This window comes from Lissotriton helveticus, chromosome 2_1, assembly GCF_964261635.1.
Source record: "Lissotriton helveticus chromosome 2_1, aLisHel1.1, whole genome shotgun sequence".
NCBI classification, from domain to species: domain Eukaryota; kingdom Metazoa; phylum Chordata; class Amphibia; order Caudata; family Salamandridae; genus Lissotriton; species Lissotriton helveticus.
In genome coordinates, this window is record NC_136059.1 from 261,653,052 (window position 1) to 261,680,527 (window position 27,476).

The 27,476-nt window shown below is 43.0% G+C and overlaps 1 protein-coding gene across 1 annotated transcript in view; it reads right to left on the reverse strand.

The window, feature by feature from the left end:
- Positions 1-366: 366 nt before the first annotated feature.
- Positions 367-27,476, reverse strand: part of LOC144819308 (carbohydrate sulfotransferase 6-like) — a 97,797-nt gene continuing 70,687 nt past the window's right edge. Inside the window, exon 2 of the mRNA XM_078677261.1 lies at positions 367-1,541. Within this exon, the coding sequence (XP_078533387.1) occupies positions 384-1,529 (1,146 nt within the window). The 5' untranslated portion in view covers positions 1,530-1,541 and the 3' untranslated portion in view covers positions 367-383. The remainder of the gene's footprint in view (positions 1,542-27,476) is intronic.

Below are 27,476 nucleotides of genomic sequence, written 5' to 3' on the forward strand. Positions count from 1 at the left end.
TCTGCTTTGCCTTGCATCGGAGCCACAATCAGGAAACATGTATGCCAGAAACCCACTGTAAGTAGGTTGACCTTCTCAGATGGGCCACCAGGTCATAGGTTCCCGATGGCAGAAAAAGCTGAGGCTCCACCGTCAAAACCTAGTGATCCCCAACCTATGACTGAGGTGGGGAAATCACATGCTTGATGGAGCAGGAACCACACCAATGTATAGGTGGTTCATGCTCTACCAAACTCTGAACAAGCCATTGTCCTGTTATGATCTGAGTGCAGGCTATGTTTTTTTCAAGTGACTATTATATCATATATATATATATATATATATATATATATATATATATATATATATATATATATATATATATATATATATATATCTCCATGCTAAAACAAATTGTGTTTCTTAGGCAACACTAGGTCCAATATGAGGTTTTTCTGCTCTTCTTCTGACCTCAATTGTTGATATCCAAACACGTCCATTGCTTGCTGGCAAACCCTTTGTAGTAACTTCACCTTCTGGAAACTTAACCTGTGCCTCCAAAGATGGGCCCTCTTCATCGAGTCTTTGGTATATGACATGAAGCCATTTTCCTGAGGACCAACATTATTAGTTATGTTGTAGACCCAGGATTTTATCATAGTAGACATACTGAGGCCTGCATAGTGGTACAATAGATCAATGTATCCCTGCGGGTCATTCACCAGATCTTCGTAGCGTACCATCATGTAACGATTATTAAGGAAATAGGGTGAGTCACGCATGGCAGTCTGATGGATGTTTACTTGGGCACGACAGACCTCAAACATCACAAAGTAGATGTTAGGTTTGCCAATTTTACTTCTGGCCAAGATTATGTTGTCACTCCTCAGACCACTGAAGTGTTCCCGGGATGAAAAGATGGCCCTGGGGTCCCGTACAAGATGAAGGATCTTCAGATTCAGCTGCGGGTCTCTTAATAAGGGGTACAAGATCTTCAGGTCCAAGAACCGGACAGTCTTTACCACAACATGGGAGTAGGTTTTGCAGGCTTCCTCCACTTTATCGAATGTACTATAAAGGCATTTATTCTTACATGTTGGCCTGTCAATTATGTCAAAACGATTGAGGGCTTCGCAGGCTGGGGGAGAGCAGAGCGCACGGACTTCATACCACATGAAGAGATCTGAAATATACTTTGCCTGGGACAAGTAAGGTTGAAATGCCGACATGTCACACATAAAGACGGACTTGAGAAGATCCCTCATTGGCAAATGAAGGAGGGTAGGGTTCTGATTGTTGAATTTAGCCCACACATGTTTGGTTGGCTCAAACAGGTAAAAGACATTAGGATTTTGGTTAAATAGCTGCCCCACAAAAGAGGATCCTGATCTCCAAGAGGTCAGGATGAGAAGATGAGTTCGGTTAGACCTTTTTGTACTAAGAGAGTTATTAGCTGCTCGCTCGTGGATGGTGTAGCTTGTGTACAAGATCATCAATATGGCATTGAGAATCAGGAGGTAGCCGTAGAAGGTGCTGACCATTCCAGTCATCCTGTCCTGATTCTGTGGGAAGCATAAAAGCAGACATTCATTAAATCGATTAGGACTATTTTAAGCAATAGCTCTTTATTTCAAAAACATAATCACCTGCCTTGTCTCTTCAATAATAGCAGTTATTATTATCCAAGTCAATGGTACTATATTTATAATTTTTGCAATGACAAAAGGGAAAGCAAACTTGATAAAGTGAATGAAACTGACAAATGAAGCAATAGAAAAGCACATGGAGACTGGTGGAACGGATGTACTCATTGGAAGAGAGAATACCAATTGACAGTGAGAGAAGAGGTGAACAGTGGTGAGGCAAGAATACTTGTAAATAAAGAATGTTCTAATGCAGTGATTCTTACCCTTTTCACTTCTGTGGACACCCTCTTATCAATAACTGGAATGCGGTAACCCCCAGGGAATCAATATTTGAATCAGGTCACCCCCCCACTGAGAATAAAGAGGAAGCCGGGAACTCTTTTCTAAGCAATTTTAATGATTTGAACGGCAAAACAATACACAGAAATGCAGAAACAAGCATTCATCAAACAGATACATAAATGATTAAATATAATTATTAAAAGATATATAAAAAAATAGAAGTTTGAAATTTAAAGGAAAGGTTGGAGCTTTTCTAAATTCAATTGAGGCTGCCCGTTATCCATACTATATTTTGTTTGATGCGCTTACACTGACCCCACAAATCAATCTGAGAATAACAGCCTAATCTCTAGCCTCAACTTTTCAAATTACTTCACACTTACAGAACGGTTTACAATGTTTATTTTATTCTTTGCTTCTTTATTTATATATACGTCATTCATCTGCTAATAATATTGACTTTTTTACACAATCAGGGACCCTCGAGAGGCCTCACAGACCCCTGCGGTTCATGGATCACACGTTAAGAACCACTGGTCTAAGAGATCATCATATAAAACTGAAGCAAAAGCAAGATGAAAAAAAGAGCACTAAAGATATGCAACCATCCTGCAGCTCACAGTTGTTTCTAGTCAAGGATGTGTATTTGCAATATTTCTATGGTCTCTTTCTTAGAGCTACTGTTCATTGGTACATTTAGTTGATGTTTTTTGTCAGAGGTTCAAAGTTGGCACCTTTCATGATACTATCTATGGCATTAATATTCAGCACATGCACATACAGATGCCTGTCCAATACCATAGCAAACCTTTCTCCTGCGTTCTCCATGATTTTATTCACATTTTATTCACATCTTGAAATCCTGGAAATTGATATAGATAAATCCCAGACTGAAGAAATAGTTCCTTTAATTCAAAATCACCTGAAATGCCTGCCCAAAACACAACAGCCACTGCCTCTTCCTTGAGAAATATTATAAATTCCCATATTTCTTTCCATTTACATAAACGTTTGGAGACCAACCATATAACGAGGCTCCTGCAACCTGTGTTCTGACTGTGTCTATGAAAGATGAACAGAATGAGAGACCAATAGCTGAAGTCCCAAGTTAATTCATCCCTAAGCCTTTAAAGTAAGGCATATATAGGGAAAACGAATTCTGTTTTGTCAGTGGACCCACATGGATCCCGATAGAGGTATTTGAAGCTTTCTGTGGACAGTTTCTATCTTCTTTCTTTAGGATGGTAGGGGAGCAGAGCGTACTACCAACTTCTTGGGTACAGCCAGTATTAATTCCTATCTATAAGAAAAGGCATGTGATAATCCATCTAATAACAGACTAATCGACATTGTTGTCCTGGATGCAAAGGTGTACAGCACATTATCACGCAGGATCAACAGATTTGGGCCAAACCAAGTGTAGGCCAGGATTAGTGTCTTCGCGCTGGCTCTTATAGAAGATAGGTTTACATAGCATGAGACCACTACACTTTTTTGTTGCTTATATCAAGGTTTAGGATTTAGTTGATCAGAGTATTTTATAGTCCAAGTTAATAAAATATGACATAGATCCAATATGGTTGCCAGTGAACCAACAACTATATTCTAAAACCTGTTATAATTTGCTTATGAGATGAGATGGAAAAAAGGTCTTGCTTTGCCAGGTCTAAACTGGGGTGGCATGGTGAATGAAAGAATTATGGATTTAACCCAGATTTTTTGACTGGGGTGAATGTTTTAATTTGTTTGGCATTCCGTCCATCAATTGTGTGTCTTTTGAAGATTTTTTATAAACAAGGATTTTGAACAAGGGTTCGGTCTTGCACCCCTGCTATTTCACCTATGCATAGCAGATTCATGGGGTCAATTAGAGTTTGGTTGAGTGGGAGCACCATTGGAATTCCAGCCCCACCAAGATCATAGTTCTCCTACGCAATTCAAAGGTGGGGGAAACACTGGGTTTCTTACTGCAGAGCCACAGATGGCTACACCATTGGAAACCTCCAGCCTGGCAGCCTGTCTGCCACAGGGTTCCCAGGTCACATAATGAGGGCGACCATCATTAGATTTCCCTACTCGGCAAAGCCAGGGAGTCGCAGGCATGGACATTTCTCAATGGCCACACTCGCAGGTTGAACACTCTCTGTCCATCAGGGCCTTTTGTGTTTTTGTTTCTCAGCAACAAACCCCCAGCTTCAGGGGTTGTTTCTGGATCACAAAAAACTATTGCCGAGCAGACAAACACGGTGCTTGTTCAGCAAAGTTTACATCCTTTATGACAACCGCCGCACCAGCGGTTGTTGTGAATGCTTTTATGATTCCTGCCAGGCAGGCGACAACCGATGAAAAAGGCAGACCTCCAATGACAAGGCGGTATCTAAATGAGCCAGTTAGACATTTTAATGGGGGCAATGCAGTCATTGGGTCGAGCCTGGAAAGTGCATGCGCTTCTCTGCGAGCCATACTGTATTGGAGTATGTACTTGAAGCCCCGCCCACTCTCCACCCATATTTATCATTGGCTTGTGTCATTGTCCTTCTTTAATGCTGGCTTTAGATTAGTTATTAGGCTTGTTAGTCCCTCCTTAGTACCGCCTTGTCTTCATTTGTAACCTCCCACGAGGACTGGCCCGTTTACTTTGATTGTTGTATGTCTTCTTTAGTCTGTAAGCACTATTTTCTTTAATGAGTTTCTCCTAATTCAGGAGGGCAGGAGGGGCTCTCATGCGCACTTATGACCACTGGTTTGTTTATTTAACTCTTAGCAAATGGGAAGCTCTTCAGGGACCGTGGGAGACAGAAGGGGATAACTCAGCGATGCCTTCAAGCATTTGGACTGCAATAGGTCTCGCATTTGCGAGAGTTTAAGCTATTGGTATTGTAAATGATAGGAGCTGTTGAACAGACATGTTAAATACCTTGCTCGTAGCTACATGCATATATTTAACTGGATAGGACAGTAGTTGTCCTCCAGCATTTGCTATGGTACTCGAGAGAATAAGTTAATTGTCAATGTATGAAAAACTCAGATTAATAGCTTTAGAAAGAAAAATATATCAGAAAAATACGTTTCAGACTGTAGAGAACTTGCTTCTGTTGTGTGAAGGTACATGACTACCGTAGGGTTCCATTCTCACGCTTGTTGAGAGGCTCAGACAGAAAAACTAACATTTAAGTCTGTCTTTCTGTCCATCACAAAGGCTAGTTATATAAAATCTACCCTGTCTATCACTTTCTACACTAATTATGATGGCGGAGTCCACATTTTATTCTGTGTTGCTATATAGTACAATTATGGTTTGCAGGGAACTGAATAGATTTTTAGATGGTAGCCAGGCAAGCTTTTTTTTAAATAAAATGTTGTGTTTAACTAAAGCGATACCGCAGGCTAACCTGGAGAATGTGGTGAGACAGTTAATGCTTGGGGAAGTGTCTTATCTGGAAAAAGAATTTAAAAAGATAGACTATGCCACTGGTGTAAGAATCAAGTCATACAATTGGTGAGGACGAAATCAATGTATAAATAGTATTTACAACCTTGTTTCTCATTGAAAGTGCATGGATGTTTTAGCCTGCTTTTAGTAGATTTTGCTGAATGTTAATTTAAAATGGGGCATGGAGAATTTGCATGCCTTTGTTGCAGTTTGTGTGGCCAATGTGGGGAAGCTCTTACCCACTTACTTTCTATATACCCATTGGCTACGAAATTGCTTCATTATGGGGAATTACAGGCCCATGTATGCAGCGTTAGACTGCTTCTACAGTGGGGTTACGATTGGATTATTTTCCTGGGTATTAAATTGTATTAATATGATGAAAGACTGGTTTCTCCTTCAACTGTTAGCAGCATGTGAATACGGCAAAAGAAAATGAAGGTGTTTTTAAATGTAGGATATAAAATAGTTGGTCATTTTGGGATCCGTGGCTAGTTAAATTTTAGCTTGTGTAGAATGTAGGATTGCACTGATCACCAAAATAATGGGGCATATGTACAAGCCTCTATGGCCATCACAATGTCACTTTCAGTGATGTTGTGGTGGCGATAGGGGCTTCGCCTTATTTACAAGGCTGCGTTAAGCCACTTAATGTGGCTTAACGCTGCCTTGCAAATAAGGCCTCCTTTCATGCTATGCTTAGCGTGAAAGGGGAGCGCAATGGGCACCTATTGATCTTTGTCACTGTCTCCTATTTACAAGGGAGGCTTATATAGGAGGCAGACCCAGAGTTAAGACCAGAAAAAACCTGGTTTTACCCTGGCGCAACGAGGACAAATGTTTCATTTCTCTTCGTTTTTGCTGTTTTCTTGGGGGCTGCGTTGTGCAGCACACATAAAAGCAGAAAAATGCCAGTGATTGTTTATGTACAGGAAGGTCCCTGTTCCTGCACAAACACTCATTTTAAAAAAATGCCGTTTTGCAACTTCTGCGTGTGCTGTCTTAAGCAGCACCCTCTTCCAATCTTGTCAGACAATGGCATACCCAAGCCCTACTCCTGACGTCATTGCAGACACGCCAGGTCCAGGTGCGCCTCCTTCAACAGCGCCTGCATAGTAATGTGACCATCATCATCTGGCCAGTGAGAAATAGATAACTCAGGCACTTTCAGTGGTTTTGCAATGCCACAGTCCCACCACTCCCGCACCCCATGCAACAGAGCCCCATGGAGCAAAAAATGCCCCACTGGGAGGTCATATGTCTCCTGCAGATCCAGGAAATGACAGGTCTCACCCTTCACTAATAAATCACCCATTATAGTGATCCCCACCTCCTTCCACCGGTGCAGCCCCTACCAACCCTCAATCCTCCCCAATGCCAGGTAACCAGCAACAGCAGCTCACTTGTGTATGGTAATCTAGTGCACTGTAGTGTAGTTCCTATATTCCCAATAGGCTCTGCGCATTGGAATTATATATCCTATACATTTGACGCAGGACTTAGGTCGACTAGATCTCTATCGAATATATTAGACTTAATTGTGAATGCCAGCTAGCTCAGAGGTCACTAGAAACTTTCTCGAATAAACAAGAAGGGATTAGTTTCTGACAACCGCATAAACATGACAACTTTGTTTCCCCAAGAAAAAACGTATCTTCAGAGTCGTGGAAACAATAGATAGATATTTTACTCAGTCAATCGTGCATGCTTCGTTTCATCAGAGGTGCAGAGAAATAGAGAGACAGGCGTTTTCAATAAAAAAGGATTTATTGAACAGTCTTCTTTCTCATGCAAAATAAATGAACTGCTACAACCGTAATACTGGCTGTAAAGTATAATGCGTACTGCAAAAAGAGTATTATAATACTATAAAAGCATTGTATGGTTTCTAAACTATAGATAAATACATACATAAATAACAAAGGCTAAAAGTACTCAAATGGTGCTTCTAAAATACGCCTACCCCAATGTACCTAACCCTAAGTCTAGTACGAGGGAAGAAGTATGTATGGTGTAGCATAGGTTTAGTTTCTTTGCCAAGAATCTATCCAATATTTCTCTTAGGGTCTAATCAGCTCTGTACCTTGGTTTTAGAATGAAGGAAGTCTGGTATCTCTGTCTCGGGCCTCGATTTCCCAACACCCCGCAAGTGTAGACATATTTATACCTTGAAGGTGCTAGTTTGACGTAAAGTCGGACATAATAACGTCACAAAAAAACCCCAAGTGAATGGTAGTTCTTTGAAAACTCCATTCTTTCTAGGACAAATCAATATTCAAGCAAGGGGATGTCCTTGACTGCTGAAGCCGAGTTTCCCAAGAAATCGTTGTGGCTTTTTGGGACAAGTGGAAGTAGCCATGCCTGTATTTGGACTGGATGGGTTATGTCCAAACATGGGCATGATTTCTATGCCTATATAAGGGTAATGTGAATTGTATCTATATAAGGGCATGAATGGGTAAATTTCGCTTGGATCCTAAAACGCTATACAACAGCACGTCTTCTGTAGTGCTCTAGCCAAAACATAGCACGATGTTCTAAGCAGTACATTTGTATCTGGAACCATGGAAGCGGGGATGGACTTCAGCAAGATACTAGTCAAAACGTCCTTGAAGAGCAGGCTACGCTTGTGATGGGCTACTCTGTCCCACAGCACAGATCTCTATTGAGCTACCCACTGTAGTTGGAACGCCAGGCAATAAAGTTCAAAATTAGCACAGTTTCTGTAGCACCAAAATAGTGTCAGTAGGATCCCATCCCACTCTCAATAGAACCTCTGCAGAAGTTCTAACTGGCCGCAAACAAATAGAGGAGTCAGGGCAGCACCACCATTTTTGAAACAACTATCCACCCACCCAACGGCAGCGTGGTGCAGAAGGCCATTGAACATCTTCAGGTGGCAACTGCATGGCAAAAATTCCCCTTGTAAAGCATGTCCATGGTACAGTAAATGGCCACCCCCAAATAATGAATGGGTGTAGATTCCCTATAGTTTGAAAAACAGGGGACCCCTACGCGAAATAGATTTGCTATAGGTAGGGCAAAAACAGTTTTGAAAAGAAATTATAGCAAACAATTAATAAGAAAATGCCAAAACCTCTCGTTTAAATACTAGTGTGTATAGCTACGACATTCACACAATCTTATATGATTATGATCACAGAGAGATGTATATTTTGTTTTTCAAGAATCTTTTATTTTTATTTTATAACAATAGTTGTCTGATTATTTTGAGTGTCCTATATAGGCTCTTTAAATAGATGATTATAATATAAAATTCAATATTTCATTTGATAAAGGTATACACATTTAAAGAAAAACTTGAAAAATATAAACACATATCACAAAAACCAACAAAGACAAGTCGGTCAATGGTCTATTGTAGTGGGCAAAAGCGGTGAGTATTGGCACTACGCGCGTTTCGGCATTCTGCCTTCATCAGGTGACCGTCATTCACGTGTATACTGTACAGGACAACAAAGACTATAAAAAATACAAAAACATACATATAATTATATTGAGAAATTTAAAAAGTCGTAGCATAATGGTATTTACAATTTACAATTCGAGAGGGTATAGGTCATTATTTACATACAAATATATACAATATTTACATACAGTAGCTCATGACATGATTGGAATTAGCTCTTATATATGTTCCAATGGAAGACACTCTTGTTATCAATTTTTACACTTAGTTGCAATTGGATCTGGTATATACGTACACCATCAATTCTAAGGGACCATATCGTCATGATGGATGTAACTCGTTTTTATTTCGCCAATAGAGAACATGAGGCTATTAGTATATAGACCATGCAAGAAACATGTCGTTTATAAGTTAGAGTTTTGGTTCTTAATTGGCTAGCCCTCCATTATATGCCCATACTGATGGTAGCATAGATATAACATGTTCTAATTTTGAGTACGTTCGCACATAATGTCATAATTTCCTCAGTTTTGCAAGCAGCTCAGACAATAAAGTCATAGGATACACATTAAGACACATTTATTCGTTAAGGTATGTTTTATATGGCACATGAACAGGTCTATCTATTCTGATGAAAGACAACCTGATATACCTTTTACTTCAAAGATCTATATTCTAAATTTTAGACACATTTCATATCAGACCATTATATAGGACAGAACTGACAGATATAATTCCCTGTATATGGCTGGAATAGATATCTATATTACAGGTGATTAAAGATTTACACTTTGGTCATGTCTACTCCTATTATAATAGTATGGATAAGTTCCTAAAAACGGTAGCATGAGTATATATAATAGGATCATTTAGAGGGATTACCAACCTTTTTTTTGATAATACAATATCGCTATGTAGATAGTGGTGAGATTCGTTTGAAGATCCTCATAGATTATCACGTCTCGATAAAGAGTGAGTATAGCCATTAGTTACTATTTTGGTCAAACGTGCGAATTGAATAGAATCCACGTATATATTTACCGTTTTAAAAGTTGGTTGTCATGAAAATGTAAGATTATGAGACCCAATCTGTGTTCGAGGTGCTTGTTCCAATATACTTTTTTTCTTTCTTTTTTCTCTTCCCCAAAAGCCTATACTCAGAGGCCCCTGAGTGGGAACATTGTCTGTGTCACTGGGGAAATATAAATATACATATGTAATGTTTGTGTAGCTTCAGTCTGTATAAATTACTCGATATCAAAAGTATAGACAGAAAGCGGTACCTTTTCCTAGATATACTGAAAATCTTGAAACGTCATGTTTGGGAGACTGGCAAATATAGTTTGTAATCTCTTCTTTTGCTGTTAAAGATAAGAACAGATATATATATGTATCTCCCTCGAGCATCAAAAAAGCCACTCGATATATATGATACGAAGATAGAGCTCAAAAGAGTGTCTGGCTGAGGTATTACCTTATAGAAGATGAAAAAGGACAATTTCGCCGTATTTTGAATGGAGGATGAGGTACATCATATAGCTTTGGGGGATATACCGTACTAAAGAAGAGGGTATAAAACAGCAGATTACACGCTAGCTCAACATCGGCCAACGAGCGTCTACAGAGCACAATCATAGTGCTTGCGAGGGTGGTAGCTGTAATTTGCTTAGCTTCGTTTTGCAGGGTAGTATACTTTGGCCAGATCTCCCCTCGACGTGCCGGTGGTTCAAGAACAAAGGAGCTTCTGAACCGGCGGTATATATTGGCAAACGGCCCGCCAAAAGAGAGGTACAATTAATTGCACCTGGCGCCGGTGAATGCCTGGCGCATATTCAGTGACGCGGTAATGCTGGGACTCGATGTCATGAAAATAAACAACGGACTTTCGCGAACTTGTCTGAGAGCAAGTTTAAGTTGAACTACATATGGCAGCAGCCTATATGTTTAGATAGTGTCCAATGGCGCATATTGAGAGACTTGATGTCATAAAAATAGACAACGGACTTTCACTGGCATGTCTACACCCTTATTTTGTTAGAGACAGCTATAAAAACGGCCTCATATATGGATATTATTGGGGCAATAATGCAAAAAAACTGTATTTAGCGCGGCCCCCCATATCAATATAAGGTGGTTCAATGAGTAAAGTCATGATGTATACAAATTGGTATAAGGAAAAGAGGCGATGGTGCATATATGCCGTATGTATGGGCACTTATATAATATCAGTAACCGGGGTGCCCTAACCGATAGACAACAAATGGGCGCAGATATATTGGTTTTAACCAGGGTGACCATACTAATGGATGACAAATATAATGGCATGAAAACATGTTGTTACATAAATATCCCAAGTAGAGATAAGAGTTGAAATTATCACTCTCGGGATATTTATAAAAGATAGACTTCTTACTATGTAGACATATCAAAGTACAGCTTTACTGTATATCTCTTATAGTAAATGGTATCTTCAATCTTACAGAATCGCTTGTTCCCATGGAATGTCCTGGTTTAAGCCTCGTGTGAATGTATTCAGAGAAAAAATCCAGAATACCTCCCGTTTTTTACGGACTTTGTCTGGACATAGACCTTCACGTGTCTCAATATGTTCCAGGATAATCCAACGTACATCCTCTGGTTTGTGATTCTGTTCGATATAATGGCTAACCATTGGTGTAGATTCCCACCTCCAAGTCGGGGCAGACAAGAGGGGTCTGCTCCCCCTTTGATCATCACTGAGAGGGTGGATATAGGATTTGCACCAGTTTACATCCAGATCGGAGAAGTGTTAGAAATCCATCAGGGCAGCCACCGCTTCCCCAAAATTAGAGTCCTCCCCTCTCATATAGAGAAGCATGTTATCTGCATCCAGAGAGATAAAGGCAGTCAGTAGAAAGTAGTAAACCCCAATGGTGTTCAGCCCACCGGTTTGTCCGAGCAAATTGCTCCAGAGCCAGGAAGAACAGCAGAGGGGATAATGGGCACCCCTGACTGGTGCCCTGCTCCACCGCGCACACCTTCGATACCACCGTACCAGTATGGACCCGAGCAACGGCCTGGTGTACAAGAGTTTTGTCTGCTTGACGAAGAGCAACCCAAAGCCCATGCATACAAGAACTCCCAGGGAGCTGTCCTGATGGTCCAGGGCAAACAGCAGCTGACAAATGTTAGGCATGGTGCTATGAGTAGGAATAAAAGCAGTTTAGGCAGGGTGGACCAGGAAGTACATGTGTGGGAGTAACAGGTTCGCTACTATTTTTTTTCTTCATTTATTATTCCATCCTTGCATAGTGCAGATGCATTTGTCATACAAACTTAATATAGCTAGGACAACATAAGTAACAACATACAGTATAAAAACATAAACATACAGTGCAGTACATTGAGTTCGGCCCTTGTTAACTGCCCCATCCAGGGCAACAATCTTCCGCACAATACTCATGAACCGGTTCGCTAGTACTTTACTCAGGATCTTATAGTCAGTGTTAAGCATAGAAAGAAGACAATACAAGTGAAGAAGTGGGTCCTCGTCCTTCTTAGGTAGGGAAACAGTTATGGCCTCATACAAGGACACAAGCTTAGGGCCGACCTTTGCAGCATACATAGGATAGAATTCTATGGGCAGGTCATCCAACCCGGGATCTTCGCCCTCGCCATCTCCTTAAATGCACCTGCTTAGAGTCATCCCCACCCAGATGAGCAGCCACTGCGGGATCTTGGACTACCGGAGAGGAGTCCACAATGTTGGTCAGCATATTCACCTTGCTGACCCCAGTTCTTGCAGAGTACAGAACCCTATAATAACAGGGGAATGCAGCATTAATCCTCTCCTGAGTAAAGATGACCTGTCTCGAAACATCACGCACCTGGAGAATAGTATGCCCTCTCACCTCATTAGCCATGAGAGCTTTCTGCCCGACTTGTCTTTCAAAGCATGAGCCCTGGCCACATAGGCCATATAATCAAATTGGTGTGTTGCACCAGGGTGAGCAGTTTCTCCTGTTTGTCCAAAGTGCCCTCCCTACCCTCCGGGGTCCTCTCCAGCTCACGGGGTAGGCCATCAAGCATTGCTTTCTCCTGTTTAATATCGGAATGCAACTGAGCACGCTTCCCAATTTTGTTACAAATACATAAACCCCAAGTTACCACTGTCATAGCCTCCCACTCCATCCCCACTGATGAGGCTGAGCCTGTGTTCTCTCCCCCCTTTTTTTCCCAATTCGAGGTAGAAGCAGTCCGACAGAGTAATGGCGCAGGAAACACCCCCTTTTTCTGTGAGCAACACATAATAGAATGGTTGTCTGAAATTGAGACATCATTGCATTACCGTAGACAGTCAGCACATTAGATACACTTTCTACTGATAGGTCCTGAAGAATCGCTAGCTAATTGCTTTAGAGCGAGAAACATGTCGACCAAACACAGCACATACTATACCGCTACTTGCAATCTGGAAGCATAACATTCCAGCCAGTACCGGATGGATGTATGATGTTACAACGCCTACCTTTACAACGCCTACCTTTACATCGTAAGTTTTACAACACATACCATTACAACGCATAATGCTTTTGGGCGCTGGATAGTGAATAGTTTAATTTACTATTCCAACTCCAGTCCCCGTGGATAGTAGGGAAGGTTATTGGATAGTAAATTAACCTATTCCCTATCCTAGAGCGCCCCCCAGAGCAATGCGTTGTAATAGTTTGCGTTGTAAAAGTTGCGTTGTAATGGTAGTTCGTTGTAAAAGTTTTGTTGTAAAGGTTGTATACCGTACCGGATAGCTTTCCTTTTAATTAGAGCAGGGGACCCCCAGAATAAAGTTATTTCCCGGTACCCCCAGCTTTATTTTAACTCACACATCTACGCAGTACTGGCCCCACACCCGCACTTCATCTATACGGCAGTTGGATAAAAGATCTCCACCAAAGTGCCCCTCTTTGAGGTGTTGCCCGTTGGGTATTGCACCGCCGACCCAACGAGGAGCAAGCCCAGATGATGAAGCATGACACCTGAAAGGGTGTGTGAGGGCATTACATCCAACATAATGGATGCCCACTTGTAGGAGTCTCCTTGACCCTACACCATCCTTTACACCGAAGATACACATACATTTCTTTTTACTTAGGGACAGCCCAGTATTCTTGTATTCACTATTGTCCTGAGGGCACGACTGTGGCTGGACCTACCTCTTTCAAAGTGGTGATTGCCCTTTTTCCAATAGACCTCTCCCCTCTTTTGTAAATGCGCTGAGCCTGTGTTATCAAGCCAATAGCGGGCAACTTGCTCACCCAGAGATGCCCTGGTTGGAAGGTCTGATTCTCCAGCATTGTGGGTTCCAATCGCCAAGTGAGGACCACTTAAAGGAACCCAGCAGGGGTACTCAACATCTACCACTTTACTATACTTTGCCATACAGCTATAAAATCTATCAAGCCTTGTAAAACCAAAGTGATAGGAATACATCTGCGCCTCTGGGTTCCACACCTGCCTGCAATCTATAAGGACTCACTGTGTGGCCCAGGCGCTGACACCCTCTGCCAGCCTATGCATTGGTGAGGTAGTGCAAGGGGGGTGCAATCCCTCCAAGCCCAAGTCTGCTACATAATTAAAGTCATCCGCCACTATCTTCAAATAGGAAAGCATTGACAGAAGGCAAGGTATGAAGCTACTTAAAGAACAGACTGGTCAAGATTTGGGGCATAATCATTCAGTCAACAACTGCCTTATGTAAATGAAAGGGCACCCCCAGGCCTGATCCAGACAAGGGCTCCCTGTGCAAAAGCGGAGTAAGTTGTATTGTATAACTGACTATCGCTACGCAGGGCCTGGCCTTTGAGTTACGTAAGATGTGTGTCTGCAAAAACCCAATCTGCACCCCTCTACACTTCAAGTAAGCCAGCACATTATTATGTTTAGAGGGAGTGGATAAGCCCTGCACATTCAATGTGATCAATCTTATCTGGTCCGCCATTCAGTTAATTCCAGTTATAAACCCATGAGGTTCCTCTACAACCTCTGCTGCCATACGCACCCCCCTAAGAGAAAACAAGACAGAAAATGAACAAACAAACCTGAACAACAAACCCCCAACACTCCCCAGGACTGTGATACAGAAATATACTGTCCAAACAATGAATAACACAAGGCCCGTTAATGAGCCAACTAATGCCCATGGGCCAACTGGTTCCTTAACAGAATGGTATGTTCGGGGGAGGAGAGCAGCCAGCCGGAGAAAGGGGAAACAGGGAAAAGCTGGTGGAAGGGAACATTAGGGGCCCGTGGGGCCCACCCTTACCCTCTGGCCCTGAGACATGGGACCTGGGGGGCACCTATGGTGCCTCCCTACATATCCCTGCACCATGTGGCTGGCACCGCATAGTGCCTGCCACGTAGTGCAGGGATATGTGCAGTGTCCCCTTTTTGTACTGAAGCGTGTGCTGCAGCCAGAAGGACCCGCCACAATACAAAATATATGCATTGCGACTGCAGTGATGGAGGTCGCATCCTAATGCCTATGGCAGGACCGCCGACAGCCTGTCGGGTGGTCCTATTTACGAAAGGATGGTGGTCGGACAAATATCCGACCACCATCATAATGAGGCCCTAAATTCTAAACCCCTGTCTTGCTGTTTGCATGCAAGTCCTTGATGCGGGTTGATAGCTCACTATGCTACATTAGAAAAAGTGCAAATTATGAGAAGGAATGCAAATTATGAATTGCACGTAATAAAAGGATCTGTACCAAATCAGTGACTCACTTACCTATCTACATGACATAATATTTTGTAATCTGCATGTTACCCAATGTGCGTTGCAGAACACACATTGACCCTCTATGCTAGTTTGTGCATCAAAACAGTGACTAAAAAACACACAGATATCTCCAGCAAGTGCTTTAGCCACAAGATTTCTTAACATTATTATTATTATTATTCCCTGAGATTTACTAGGCATACAAAGCTCGCAGCTGGGGCTGCTTTGACCCCCCAAAAAATATATTTCAAAATGCAGACTTTGCAACCAATTAAGCCAGAACAGGTTCTTGATCACGTTTCTCATTGTTGCCAATTTCTGTGTGACAAAGTTTGAAAAAATAAATGTATAAGTTGACTGTCAGACAGCTTTTAAGGACTCCACCCTGTGTTACTCCATTCCCTTTTTGTTGCCCACCTTGGTCCCCAAATTATGGGTTCCCAAAGTACAGTTTTTCCAATTCCAGCACTTCTCATGATCTTACAAGTTATGAGTAGTGAGTCTTGGCTCACCAAGACATCCTACTTTTCTGACCAGCCTCTTCTATATCCCACCTTTTCTCACTGGATCACACACAAAACCTCTTATTGCTCACTTTGTCCGCTGGGATACTTGTCTTCCTTATTTAGGGTTCGTTTGTACAGTGCTGCTAATCACCTGTGGTGATTTCGGAGTGTTTATCTGACCTGTGTCCTCTGGTACTTCTTCCATGATCTTGACACAGCTCTTCATTTATTTTGTACTGCTGTGCCTTTCTCTATACCTTTTCCTCTGCTTCTGCAATCTATCCCTCTCTATAGTTTGGTTTTATTTATTGTCAGACCCTCTAGGATATTGCGATTTGCAAACAAAATCTCGAAATCAGCACTTTTGTAAACATCAAATGATGTTGAGCACATGCTGGGACTCAAACCTGATTCCCCAGTTGCAAAGTCAGTAGCTTTGTCCCCAATGCCACATCCTCTCCACTAAAATGCCCCCTGCTTACTCTCCTACCTGGAGAACCAGAGGCACTAATGTGATGGGTTTTTTACCCACTGGGGAGGACACACAGCGTACTACGTTATCCAGGAGACTATGCATTTGACCACGCCCAGGGAGGAGGTTTTTAAATGAAATTGTGCACGATGCTATGTGCTTTCATTCTCCTTGAACGACACGCTGCAGAAGAAGGGACATTGTGTTTCCCGAAATGCGTCCGGCGTATGAACTTTGTTAGATGAGAGTTGCAGATAAATCTTTTGCTTGCTGGCTGCCATTAAACTACGAGAGAAATAATTTCTTCCTGTGGCCTCATTCGTATGGGTAAACCTGCAATGTGTGGATATATATATATAATCCACAAACATTAGTTTAACTGCACTAGGGTTAAGGGCCAGACAGGGCGCGCGCGCCGCTTTACTCTAGAACTCACCGAGTCAGGATAACAAATGGTGTTGTCAACCCCTCAGAGCGCGCCAAAGGATCTGGCATTATTGAGATTACAGCGCCAGCCCAATCAGCATGCTTATATGAGCAGACATGTCCACCCTGTATGCAGGAATACATGGGATTCGCTGAAACATGGGCCTGACATACGTAAACCACAATCGGTGTAAAGTGGGGGTTTGTAATGTTCGTTTTCACAGTAATGTTATGCGCAATGATCCACATTGTATGATTTAGGCACGGAGTATGTTGGTTAGATATGCTGCTATTTTCTGTTATATGTGATTCAACAGTAACAGTAGAAAGACTTTCATGATGGCTCAAATGTGCAAGTCATATGTCAAGCAGCGTCATCACCTAGGGTGTAACCATGTAACTATAGCAACTGCCATTAGCATAAACTGAGACTACCCAATCAGTGACAATGTGCTTTTCTGTATATATAAACTTGAATGTCAGTATGCATTTGTTAGTGAACAAGGCGGCAGGAGTCCGTCGAAACGCGTCTGAGCAGAAACTGAAATAAGGAATAAATACGTTTGAATTGAAACTCACGGAGTCAGCGCCTTCTTTCATCAGAAGTTTGGTATGGTAAAGAATATATATATATATTATATATATATATATATATATATATATATATATATATATATTACCTACTGACGGTCGCCAGTAGGTAGTTATAGTTAGGACCTAGTTTCCATAGGAAATCCTCAACATTCTATTTGAATTAACTTTGGCCCTGGTGGATGAATCTTTGCGAATTTCTCAAAGAAGATGGCTCGGTCCGCTGCGCTCCTTCCCTGAAAGTTTGGGGGGGATTGGTGAAGTGGGGGCTGAGATAAAAGGGGGGTCCCAAAACGTGTTTTCTCCATGTTATTTTCCATAGGACGTTTAGACACGGCTACAGGTCGAACGGCTGAATGGATTTATAAGAAATTTGGCAAATATGTAGAGTCCGGCTCGCAGATTACGCTTTTTTTGGAATGGTGTAAATCCGTTCAGTAGTTGCTGAGAAAATTAAAGTTAAAGTCAATTATATATCTATAAGCGCGCACGGGTGCGCGCACTCAAGCGGCTGCGCGCGAGCGGAATTTTTTTTTGCTGAGTGACGTCTGTTAACGTTCGATTCAAAGGAAATCAGGAAGTGTTGACCGCCATTTTGTCACTGCGAGTAAATATATTGTTCATTTCAAAGCGTTGGAACATGGAAAGGGGAGAAGGTAGAGATTGTTTTGCTGCGTAGGTTCTCTCAGGATGTGCAGTAAGGTCCTTAAAGGCGAAAATATATTTATTTGTTTTTAAAAAAGTTGCGGGGTGCGCGCACTTGGGCACGCACACCTATTTACAAGAGTGTGAAAATGGAGATAAATCAGAAGTTTCAGTGCTTTGATATAAGGTGGCTCTGAAAAGAGCCCTTGTGTTAATTGAGTTTTTTCTGCATTTATAAGTAAGTAGTGATGCAGAGCCGGATGTTGCAGAGGAAGATTCTGTTTCTGCCTTCCTTCTTACTTAGTTATGGTTTTTTCACTCCCACTCCAGGCTTTTAGTCTGTGGATGGAAATCCATGAACCTAGACTCACCTATGAAAATCATACTATTGATGCTTGACTGAGGCCAAGGAGATCAGAGTGGATGTGTGTGTAAGGTGATGTAACTCTGGGGAGATGATGTTACGTTTAAACGTAGCCCCTGAGTGCTTAGTTCGGTTCTGTTCTCTGTCACTGTTGTTGATTTAGAGCCCCAAATACAAAGGCTTGTTGTTGCTTGTGAATCCCCAAGTGTATATTTGCTCATACTGATCCATAACGCCCCGGCATATCCATGTCGTAGGCCGCAAGAGTGGGCGAAACTCAGCTGGCCGAGCAAGACTTGGGGAGGGGGCAGGAGCCAAGAGGAAACAAGGAGGGGTTTTCATCATTTGGGACAAAAATATTTCTAAACCAATGAAAAGTTTTATTAACAAGTCACATGACCTGTTATGCTTACGTTACGCGCTCCGCGCCGCACCCCGGATTGCTTCCGGGAAGCTGCGCTTCGCGCCTCGCGCACCGGAGCACTTCCGGGTGCGCTAACGCGGCGTGTCATATGACGCATTATGCAACAACGCGATACGTCGTTGGGGCTCCACCGGAACTGATTGAATTGGTAGTCTACAGTGTTTCTGGAAGTTTCAGACTGAAGCTGGCGTCAGCATGAGAGCACCCCGTGGCTACGTCGTGGCCATTCTGCGAGCAATCATGGTAGAAGCTCCCCACCGGAACTCTGCGGGAGTCGGGGGCCCCGGTGACTCTTGTAGAATCTTCAAGGCTGATGGGACGCTTTTGGGAATGGGGCCCATGCCGTAGCAGTCAAGCGTCCGAGTTCCAGGGTTGTCCAGAGCCATCCTTGCAGGCCAGGCCCAAGTCTGTGGAGCCGACCGCCATTTCCTGAGCTCCGTGGCAGCCGCCTGTCGCTGTACCGCAAGAGTGGGTGCAATTCAGCCGGATGGCGGGTGAGACGCTGTAATAGCAAGAGCAGGCGTAATTCAGCTGGCCGAGCGAGGCAATGTGCCGCAGGAGCGGGCGCAACTCAGCTTGTCGAGTGAAGCGCTGGGGTGCAGCTGAGAAACCTCCACCTGGGGAGGTGGGGGAGGCTCGTTCGCGCCGCCTCTCCCTTCCAGTGCACCCCACGCCGTCTCCTGGCGCAGGTATATGTGATGGTTGGACCAGGGCACCGCAGGACGTGTCTTCAGGTCAAACGGATTGTGGGACAAGGTCCAGAATGGACGAGTCACCAAAAGGCTAAAAGTTCCGCCGGACCCCGGGAGCCGGCCGCCTATGTCGAGTGAAGTGCTGGGGTGCAGCTGAGAAACCTCCACCTGGGGAGGTGGGGGAGGCTCGTTCGCGCCGCCTCTCCCTTCCAGTGCACCCCACGCCGTCTCCTGGCGCAGGTATATGTGATGGTTGGACCAGGGCACCGCAGGACGTGTCTTCAGGTCAAACGGATTGTGGGACAAGGTCCAGAATGGAAGAGTCACCAAAAGGCTAAAAGTTCCGCCGGACCCCGGGAGCCGGCCGCCTATGTCGAGTGAAGTGCTGGGGTGCAGCTGAGAAACCTCCACCTGGGGAGGTGGGGGAGGCTCGTTCGCGCCACCTCTCCCTTCCAGTGCACCCCACGCCGTCTCCTGGCGCAGGTATATGTGATGGTTGGACCAGGGCACCGCAGGACGTGTCTTTAGGTGAAACCCTCAACTATGGCACCCAACATCCAGGACTTATGCCATTTGTTGAAGGTAGTGACATCGAAGCATCTCAGGGACCAAGCATATCCAGAGTCCTTCCTACAGCCTCTGCGTTCCTTCTTACCTAGTTATGGTTTTTTCACTCCCACTCCAGGCTTTTAGTCTGTGGATGGCAAACTATGAACCTACACTCACCTATGAAAATCTTACTATTGATGCTTGACTGAGGACAAGGAGATCAGTGAAGCGCTGGGGTGTAGCTGAGAAACCTCCACCTGGGGAGGTGGGGGAGGCTCGTTCGCGCCGCCTCTCCCTTCCAGTGCACCCCACGCCGTCTCCTGGCGCAGGTATATGTGATGGTTGGACCAGGGCACCGCAGGACGTGTCTTTAGGGGTGTAGCTGAGAAACCTCCACCTGGGGAGGTGGGGGAGGCTCGTTCGCGCCGCCTCTCCCTTCCAGTGCACCCCACGCCGTCTCCTGGCGCAGGTATATGTGATGGTTGGACCAGGGCACCGCAGGACGTGTCTTTAGGTCAAACCCTCAACTATGGCACCCAACATCCAGGACTTATGCCATTTGTTGAAGGTAGTGACATCGAAGCATCTCAGGGACCAAGCATATCCAGGGTCCTTCCTACAGCCTCTGCGTTCCTTCTTACCTAGTTATGGTTTTTTCACTCCCACTCCAGGCTTTTAGTCTGTGGATGGCAAACTATGAACCTACACTCACCTATGAAAATCTTACTATTGATGCTTGACTGAGGACAAGGAGATCAGTGAAGCGCTGGGGTGTAGCTGAGAAACCTCCACCTGGGGAGGTGGGGGAGGCTCGTTCGCGCCGCCTCTCCCTTCCAGTGCACCCCACGCCGTCTCCTGGCGCAGGTATATGTGATGGTTGGACCAGGGCACCGCAGGACGTGTCTTTAGGGGTGTAGCTGAGAAACCTCCACCTGGGGAGGTGGGGGAGGCTCGTTCGCGCCGCCTCTCCCTTCCAGTGCACCCCACGCCGTCTCCTGGCGCAGGTATATGTGATGGTGGGACCAGGGCACCGCAGGACATGTCTTTAGGTCAAACCCTCAACTATGGCACCCAACATCCACGACTCTGGATATGCTTGGTCCCTGAAATTCTTCTATGTCACTGCCTTCCACAAATGGCATAAGGAGATCAGTGAAGCGCTGGGGTGTAGCTGAGAAACCTCCACCTGGGGAGGTGGGGGAGGCTCGTTCGCGCCGCCTCTCCCTTCCAGTGCACCCCACGCCGTCTCCTGGCGCAGGTATATGTGATGGTTGGACCAGGGCACCGCAGGACGTGTCTTTAGGGGTGTAGCTGAGAAACCTCCACCTGGGGAGGTGGGGGAGGCTCGTTCGCGCCGCCTCTCCCTTCCAGTGCACCCCACGCCGTCTCCTGGCGCAGGTATATGTGATGGTTGGACCAGGGCACCGCAGGACGTGTCTTTAGGGGTGTAGCTGAGAAACCTCCACCTGGGGAGGTGGGGGAGGCTCGTTCGCGCCGCCTCTCCCTTCCAGTGCACCCCATGCCGTCTCCTGGCGCAGGTATATGTGATGGTTGGACCAGGGCACCGCAGGACGTGTCTTTAGGTCAAACCCTCAAGTATGGCACCGAACATCCAGGACTTATGCCATTTGTGGAAGGCAGTGACATCGAAGAATCTCAGGGACCAAGCATATCCAGAGTCCTCCCCTGGGTATTTGCACAACGGTCCTCTACCCCTAGGCCGCCAGCTATGCTACCTTGACAGGAACAGTGTCATGCATTTGGATCGATGTTGCAGCAGGCTGCCATGTAAATAGTTATTTAATGAAACGTTTTACCCTGTTACTTTGTTGGTGTGTTGTATATATTTATAATATTTGCATAGGGTTTGTCGTTATTTTGGGCGGGGTGGGCGGCGGAGCAAATTCACTGAAAAAACCATAGGTATAGACCATATATAGTTAGGAATTAGCATTTACAAAACCTTGAAAATTCACTGAAAAAACCATAGGTTATAGACCATATATAGTTAAATATCTCAAGTCCATCTGTGCACTCGATGGAGATACAGGTCGTCGATCAGAAAATGTGCTGGCCACCTCTAATGGTAATAGCGTGGCCAGGGCTTTTGTCGATGCCTCTGCAAATTGCACAGGGTGCACTTGTTTGACATGCCGCACCATGGTATGTATGGAAAAGGAATATTTTTTTGTTGGATTTCCTCTTGAGAGAAACGAGTCACATATCGTGCAGGTTACTTTTGGTGCATTTACTTTCTTTTGATCTTCAGGATAAGTGAAAAATTGCCAGATGAAAGATTATTTTTTTCTTCTTAAAGGTAGTCGATCATTTTGTTCAGATTCGGAAGATGAATGAGATATGGTAGCCATTTCACCAAAGTCTTCCGAAAAATGTAGGACGTTGTTCTCTCTTGAGAGTAGAAAAGATAGTGAGAGAAGTGGGTGGAGTGCTGCGTGTAAATTCCAGAATAGAAACTAGTAAGAACCAATTGGAAGTGTTGTTTTCATGTTGCAGCAGGCTGCCATGTAAATAGTTATTTAATAAAACGTTTTACCCTGTTACTTTGCTGGTGTGTTGTATTTATTTATAATATTTGCATAGGGTTTGTCGTTATTTTGGGCGGGGTGGGCGGCGGAGCCGAGCTATGTTGCAGCCATCATGGCGTCGAGCTCGGTTTCTCTTACTAGTTTCATATTTCTCATGAGGGGTTGTTCCTAATGTTTCTATTTTAGCGAGGTCAAAAAGAGATCCTATCAGTGGCCTACTGATTTTGCTCGATTCCTTTTGTTTTTTCTAACGATTTTTAAGTTAAAGTTTGCTAGCACGATACAGCGGCTAGTCCGCATTTTATATATATGTCTTTTTTATTAGGGGTGTCCTCCGGTGGAGTCGGACGATCTACCTCTAATAAACGGTAAGTGTTCCTCTGAAGGAATGCGTCTTGAAAGTGGCTGACTGTAATGTATGATATTTCACTCAGTGACTTTCAGCCCATGCTGTTTCAAAACTGTGCATGTGCTTGAAGCAGGCGTAGGTATTGACGCAGGATTGTGAATATAGTGCATTGGTGAGCCTTGCTGGAGCTGCATCACAGTTGCGATGCAACTCTAGCAATGTATTACTTTTTCAGCACAGATGTGTTACGCATGTATGGTGTTTTTGTACCATGGTGCGCCACATTTCAAATGTGGCACACCATGGGTAACGGAGCACTAGCATACTGTGGTGCACATTAACTGGTGCATATCTGGGTATGAAGTAGTTAACATAAATCTGCCCCATAGGTTACAAATCCGCGTTTAGTAGACTGTTTGGCCTTTGTAGTTTTATGTTTTTTCTGTTATTCTATGTAGGTATGTAATATTGCAATATTTTTGTCACGAAAAAGAAGCCATGAGTATTGGGTTTGTGAAAGATTGCAAGATTTTTAAAATTAAAAAGCAACAACCATGGCATTGTTTAATATAGTATTGTAAATACTTATCTTTAACAATGATGAGAGAGTAAAAAAAGGTTAACCTGATGTTTTAAAGTTATTCACAGGCTTCTTTAGAGGAAGTATTCTATATGATTGTAGCGTGGGTGTTTAACTTTTTTATAGGTAATACAATGCATTCTGTATGCTGTAGCAGGAGGAGTACTACATGCTTGAATATTCTTCAGTGCTTATTTTCATTTCGTAAGTGGTATTGAGACCGACACAGAACTTCAATGGATCGGAGGGGCTGTTCCTGTGCATCTGGAGGACTGCCAAGCCGTTGCAGCAGTGGGAGTGAGGCCTCTCACGACAGAGAACTTCAATGGATCGGAGGGGCTGTTCCTGTGCATCTGGAGGACTGCCAAGCCGTTGCAGCAGTGGGAGTGAGGCCTCTCACAGGGGCGTAGCGCAGCTCCTTTTGATGCTCACAATTGCAGATAACAGGGTAGAGATGTCTGTGGAATTTATAGATGGTTAGTCACACTAGAGTGTGGGCGGCGCCCCTAGCACTTCATTACGGCACACAGGGGAGCCGCGTTGCACAGTTTGAGAATCAGAGACTTAGGAGATAAACCTTCATAATAGGAAGGCTTCTAAGTGATAAAAATCGCCGGTGCTCGGCGTTAAAAATATCACTGCTATCGGTGGAATTTTCCACGGTGTTAGTGCTTCAACAGAAATGGGAACACATATCTGATAGAAAATCCTGTAACAATCTCAGTATTTCACATTATCGCGTGAAAAGAAAGTCTTTCGAAAGATGTTGAACGTTGTTCTCTTTTGAGAGTAGAAAAGATAGTGAGATAAGTGGGTGGAGTGCTCCGTGTAAATTGCAGAATAGAAACTACTAAGAACCAATTGGAAGTGTTGTTTTCAAGTCACATGACTTCACATGCGCGTCTCAGGACGTGGACGCGGTGATAGTATCTGGTCACGTACGCCATTTGGAAGTAGCGGTCTAATTCAGCGAAGTTTCAAAACGTGAAAAGGAGTAAATCCAAACACATCCGGATTTAATATATCTTCTGAGCTCGATTCAAGCATACAATTGTTAAAGTATAAAACCTTTTATTTTTTTTTTTTTAAATACACAGGTGTGTACATTCGGTCACGCACGAAAGTTTAAAAAGACATTCGGCTCCATTTAATGAAAATTTTCATAATAATAAAAAAGAAGCCTAGGTTTAGTGTCTTTGACGTAGTATAAGTTCTTTGATGGGTCTATGAAGAAATTTAATAAGTTGCAATTGCAAAGTTTTCACAAAATATATAGGCGGGTGCGCGCACACGGTCGCGCACGAACGAAAGCCAAAAAAGTGGAGATAAACCCCCTTTATAATATGCTCCTGGAGCTCTTTTTGGTAGAATGAGTTAGTTCTGAAAAGAACTTTTTTTTTTTTTTTTTTTTAAACAAGTGTTATGTTGTTTTTGATTTTTTAAACTTGCAACAACATTTTCATGTGTGACACAGGATCAAAATGAAATGAAGAAATTTATCTTTTCTTGGGGCATTTATGACTCTCAATTTTTAGTTTAGTAAGAATGAGGCTCTGCTCTCCGTACAGAAGAATTTCTCCACACTCGTTGCATTTCATGTGCACCTTTGCAAGATATGGTCTCAAGTCCATCACAGCACTCGATGGAGATACAGGTCGTCGATCAGAAGATGTGCTGGCCACCTCTGATGGTAATAGCGTGGCCAGGGCTCTTGTCGATGCCTGTGCGAATTCCACAGGGTGCACTTGTTTGACATGCCGCACCATGGTATGTATGGAAAAGGAATATTTTTTTCTTGGATTTCCTCTTGAGAGAACCGAATTGCATATCGTGCAGGTAACTTTTGGCGCATTCACTTTCTTTTGTTCTTCAGGATAAGTGAAAAATTGCCAAATAAAAGATTCCTTTTTTCTTTTTAAAGGTAGTCGCTCATTTCCTTCAGATTCGGAAGATGAATGCGGGGCGGCAGCCATTTCAGCAAAGTCTTCCGAAGGGTGTTGAACGTCGTTCTCTTTTGAGAGTAGAAAAGATAGTGAGAGAAGTGGGTGGAGTGCTTCGTGTAAATTGCAGAATAGAAACTACTAAGAACCAATTGGAAGTGTTGTTTTCAAGACACATGACTTCACATGCGCGTCTCAGGATGTGTACGCGGTGATAGTATCTGGTCACGTACGCCATTTGGAAGTAGCGGTCTAATTCAGTAAAGTTTCAAAACGTGAAAAGGAGTAAATCCAAACATATCCGGATTTAATATATCTTCTGAGCTCGATTCAAGCATACAATTGTTAAAGTATAAAACCTTTTATATATTTTTTTAAAATACCAAGGTGTGTACATTCGCTCACACATGAAAGTTTAAAAAGACATTCGGCTCCATTTAATGAAAATTTTCATAATATTAAAAAAGAAGCCTAGGTTTAGTCTCTTTGACGTAGTATAAGTTCTTTGATGGGTCTATGAAGAAATTCAATAAGTTCAGATTGCAAAGTTTTCACGAAATATATAGGCGGGTGCGCGCAGTCGGTCGCGCACGAAAGCCTGGAAATGCGCTATCCATTTTATTGAGAACTGTTGCCGAGAGTGCGCACACCGGGTCGTGCACGAAAGTTTAGAAAGGCTATTTTTATTTACAGGCAAATTTTAATGCGTTGAAAAAAAGGCAAGGTACAGACTTTCTAATTCTGTATCGCTTTACAAGGAGTCTCTATGCAACTTGAACAGTGAAGAAAACGGCTTGTTTCTGAAAAAAATATTGCCAGAACTTTATTGACAAAAGTATAGGTTGTATACACAAGATATTTCTGAATTAGCATTTTAAAAACCAATGAAATTCACTGAAAAAACCATAGGTTTTACACACGTTATAGTTATGAAGTAGCATTTACAAAACCTATGAAATTCACTGAAAAAACCATAGGTTTGACACCAGTTATAGTTAGCTGGAAATTTTACTGATATAAAACCAATGAAATTCCACGTTATAGTTAGTTGGACTCACTATAACTTGCGCGTGTAATGCACTGCTGATGACGTCACATATTACATCACTCATGACATCACTGATGACACCATGCTTGTGACACAGTGACAGACCTCCTTTCACTGTAATCTAACCCTTGAAACACATATTCAAAAATAGAAACTAAAATTTTCAAAAAAATGGAGATACCCATACCAGTTACAACAACCAATTCAATAATTCCACCATCTATATACACATGCACTAATTCACCAACAGTTCTATATAGTCACTCATACATATATTCACTAATCATATGTAGTGATACACCTACACATCCTGTTACGCACCGACAGTCATCCAAAAGTTATTCACACACATACTCACACATGCAAATAAACTATTGAACATCCATTTATTTGCATAAACAGCTATACACACACTACCACTTTACTTCTAAGGAAACTTACACATACTTACTCTCTTAAAAAATCACTTATAGAAACACATACTAATTTAAACAGGAACTCTTACAATACCTCACTCTCACATATACTCACTTATATACATCAATATTCACATATACTAGATTAAAACATATGTAGTTACTGATAAAGACACTAATAAGACAATCATTCACTCACTAACACAGACATATACACACTCATCCACCCATACAGTCCTGCACATATGCTGTCTTCAAAACACATACAAACAGAGACTCAGTCATTCTTGCATCTATGTACTAAGTAATACTCCCACCAAAGCATGCAAACACTCATACTGATACTAAGAAAAACATCTAATAACCTATATACATACACATGTACCTACTCATCAACCCATG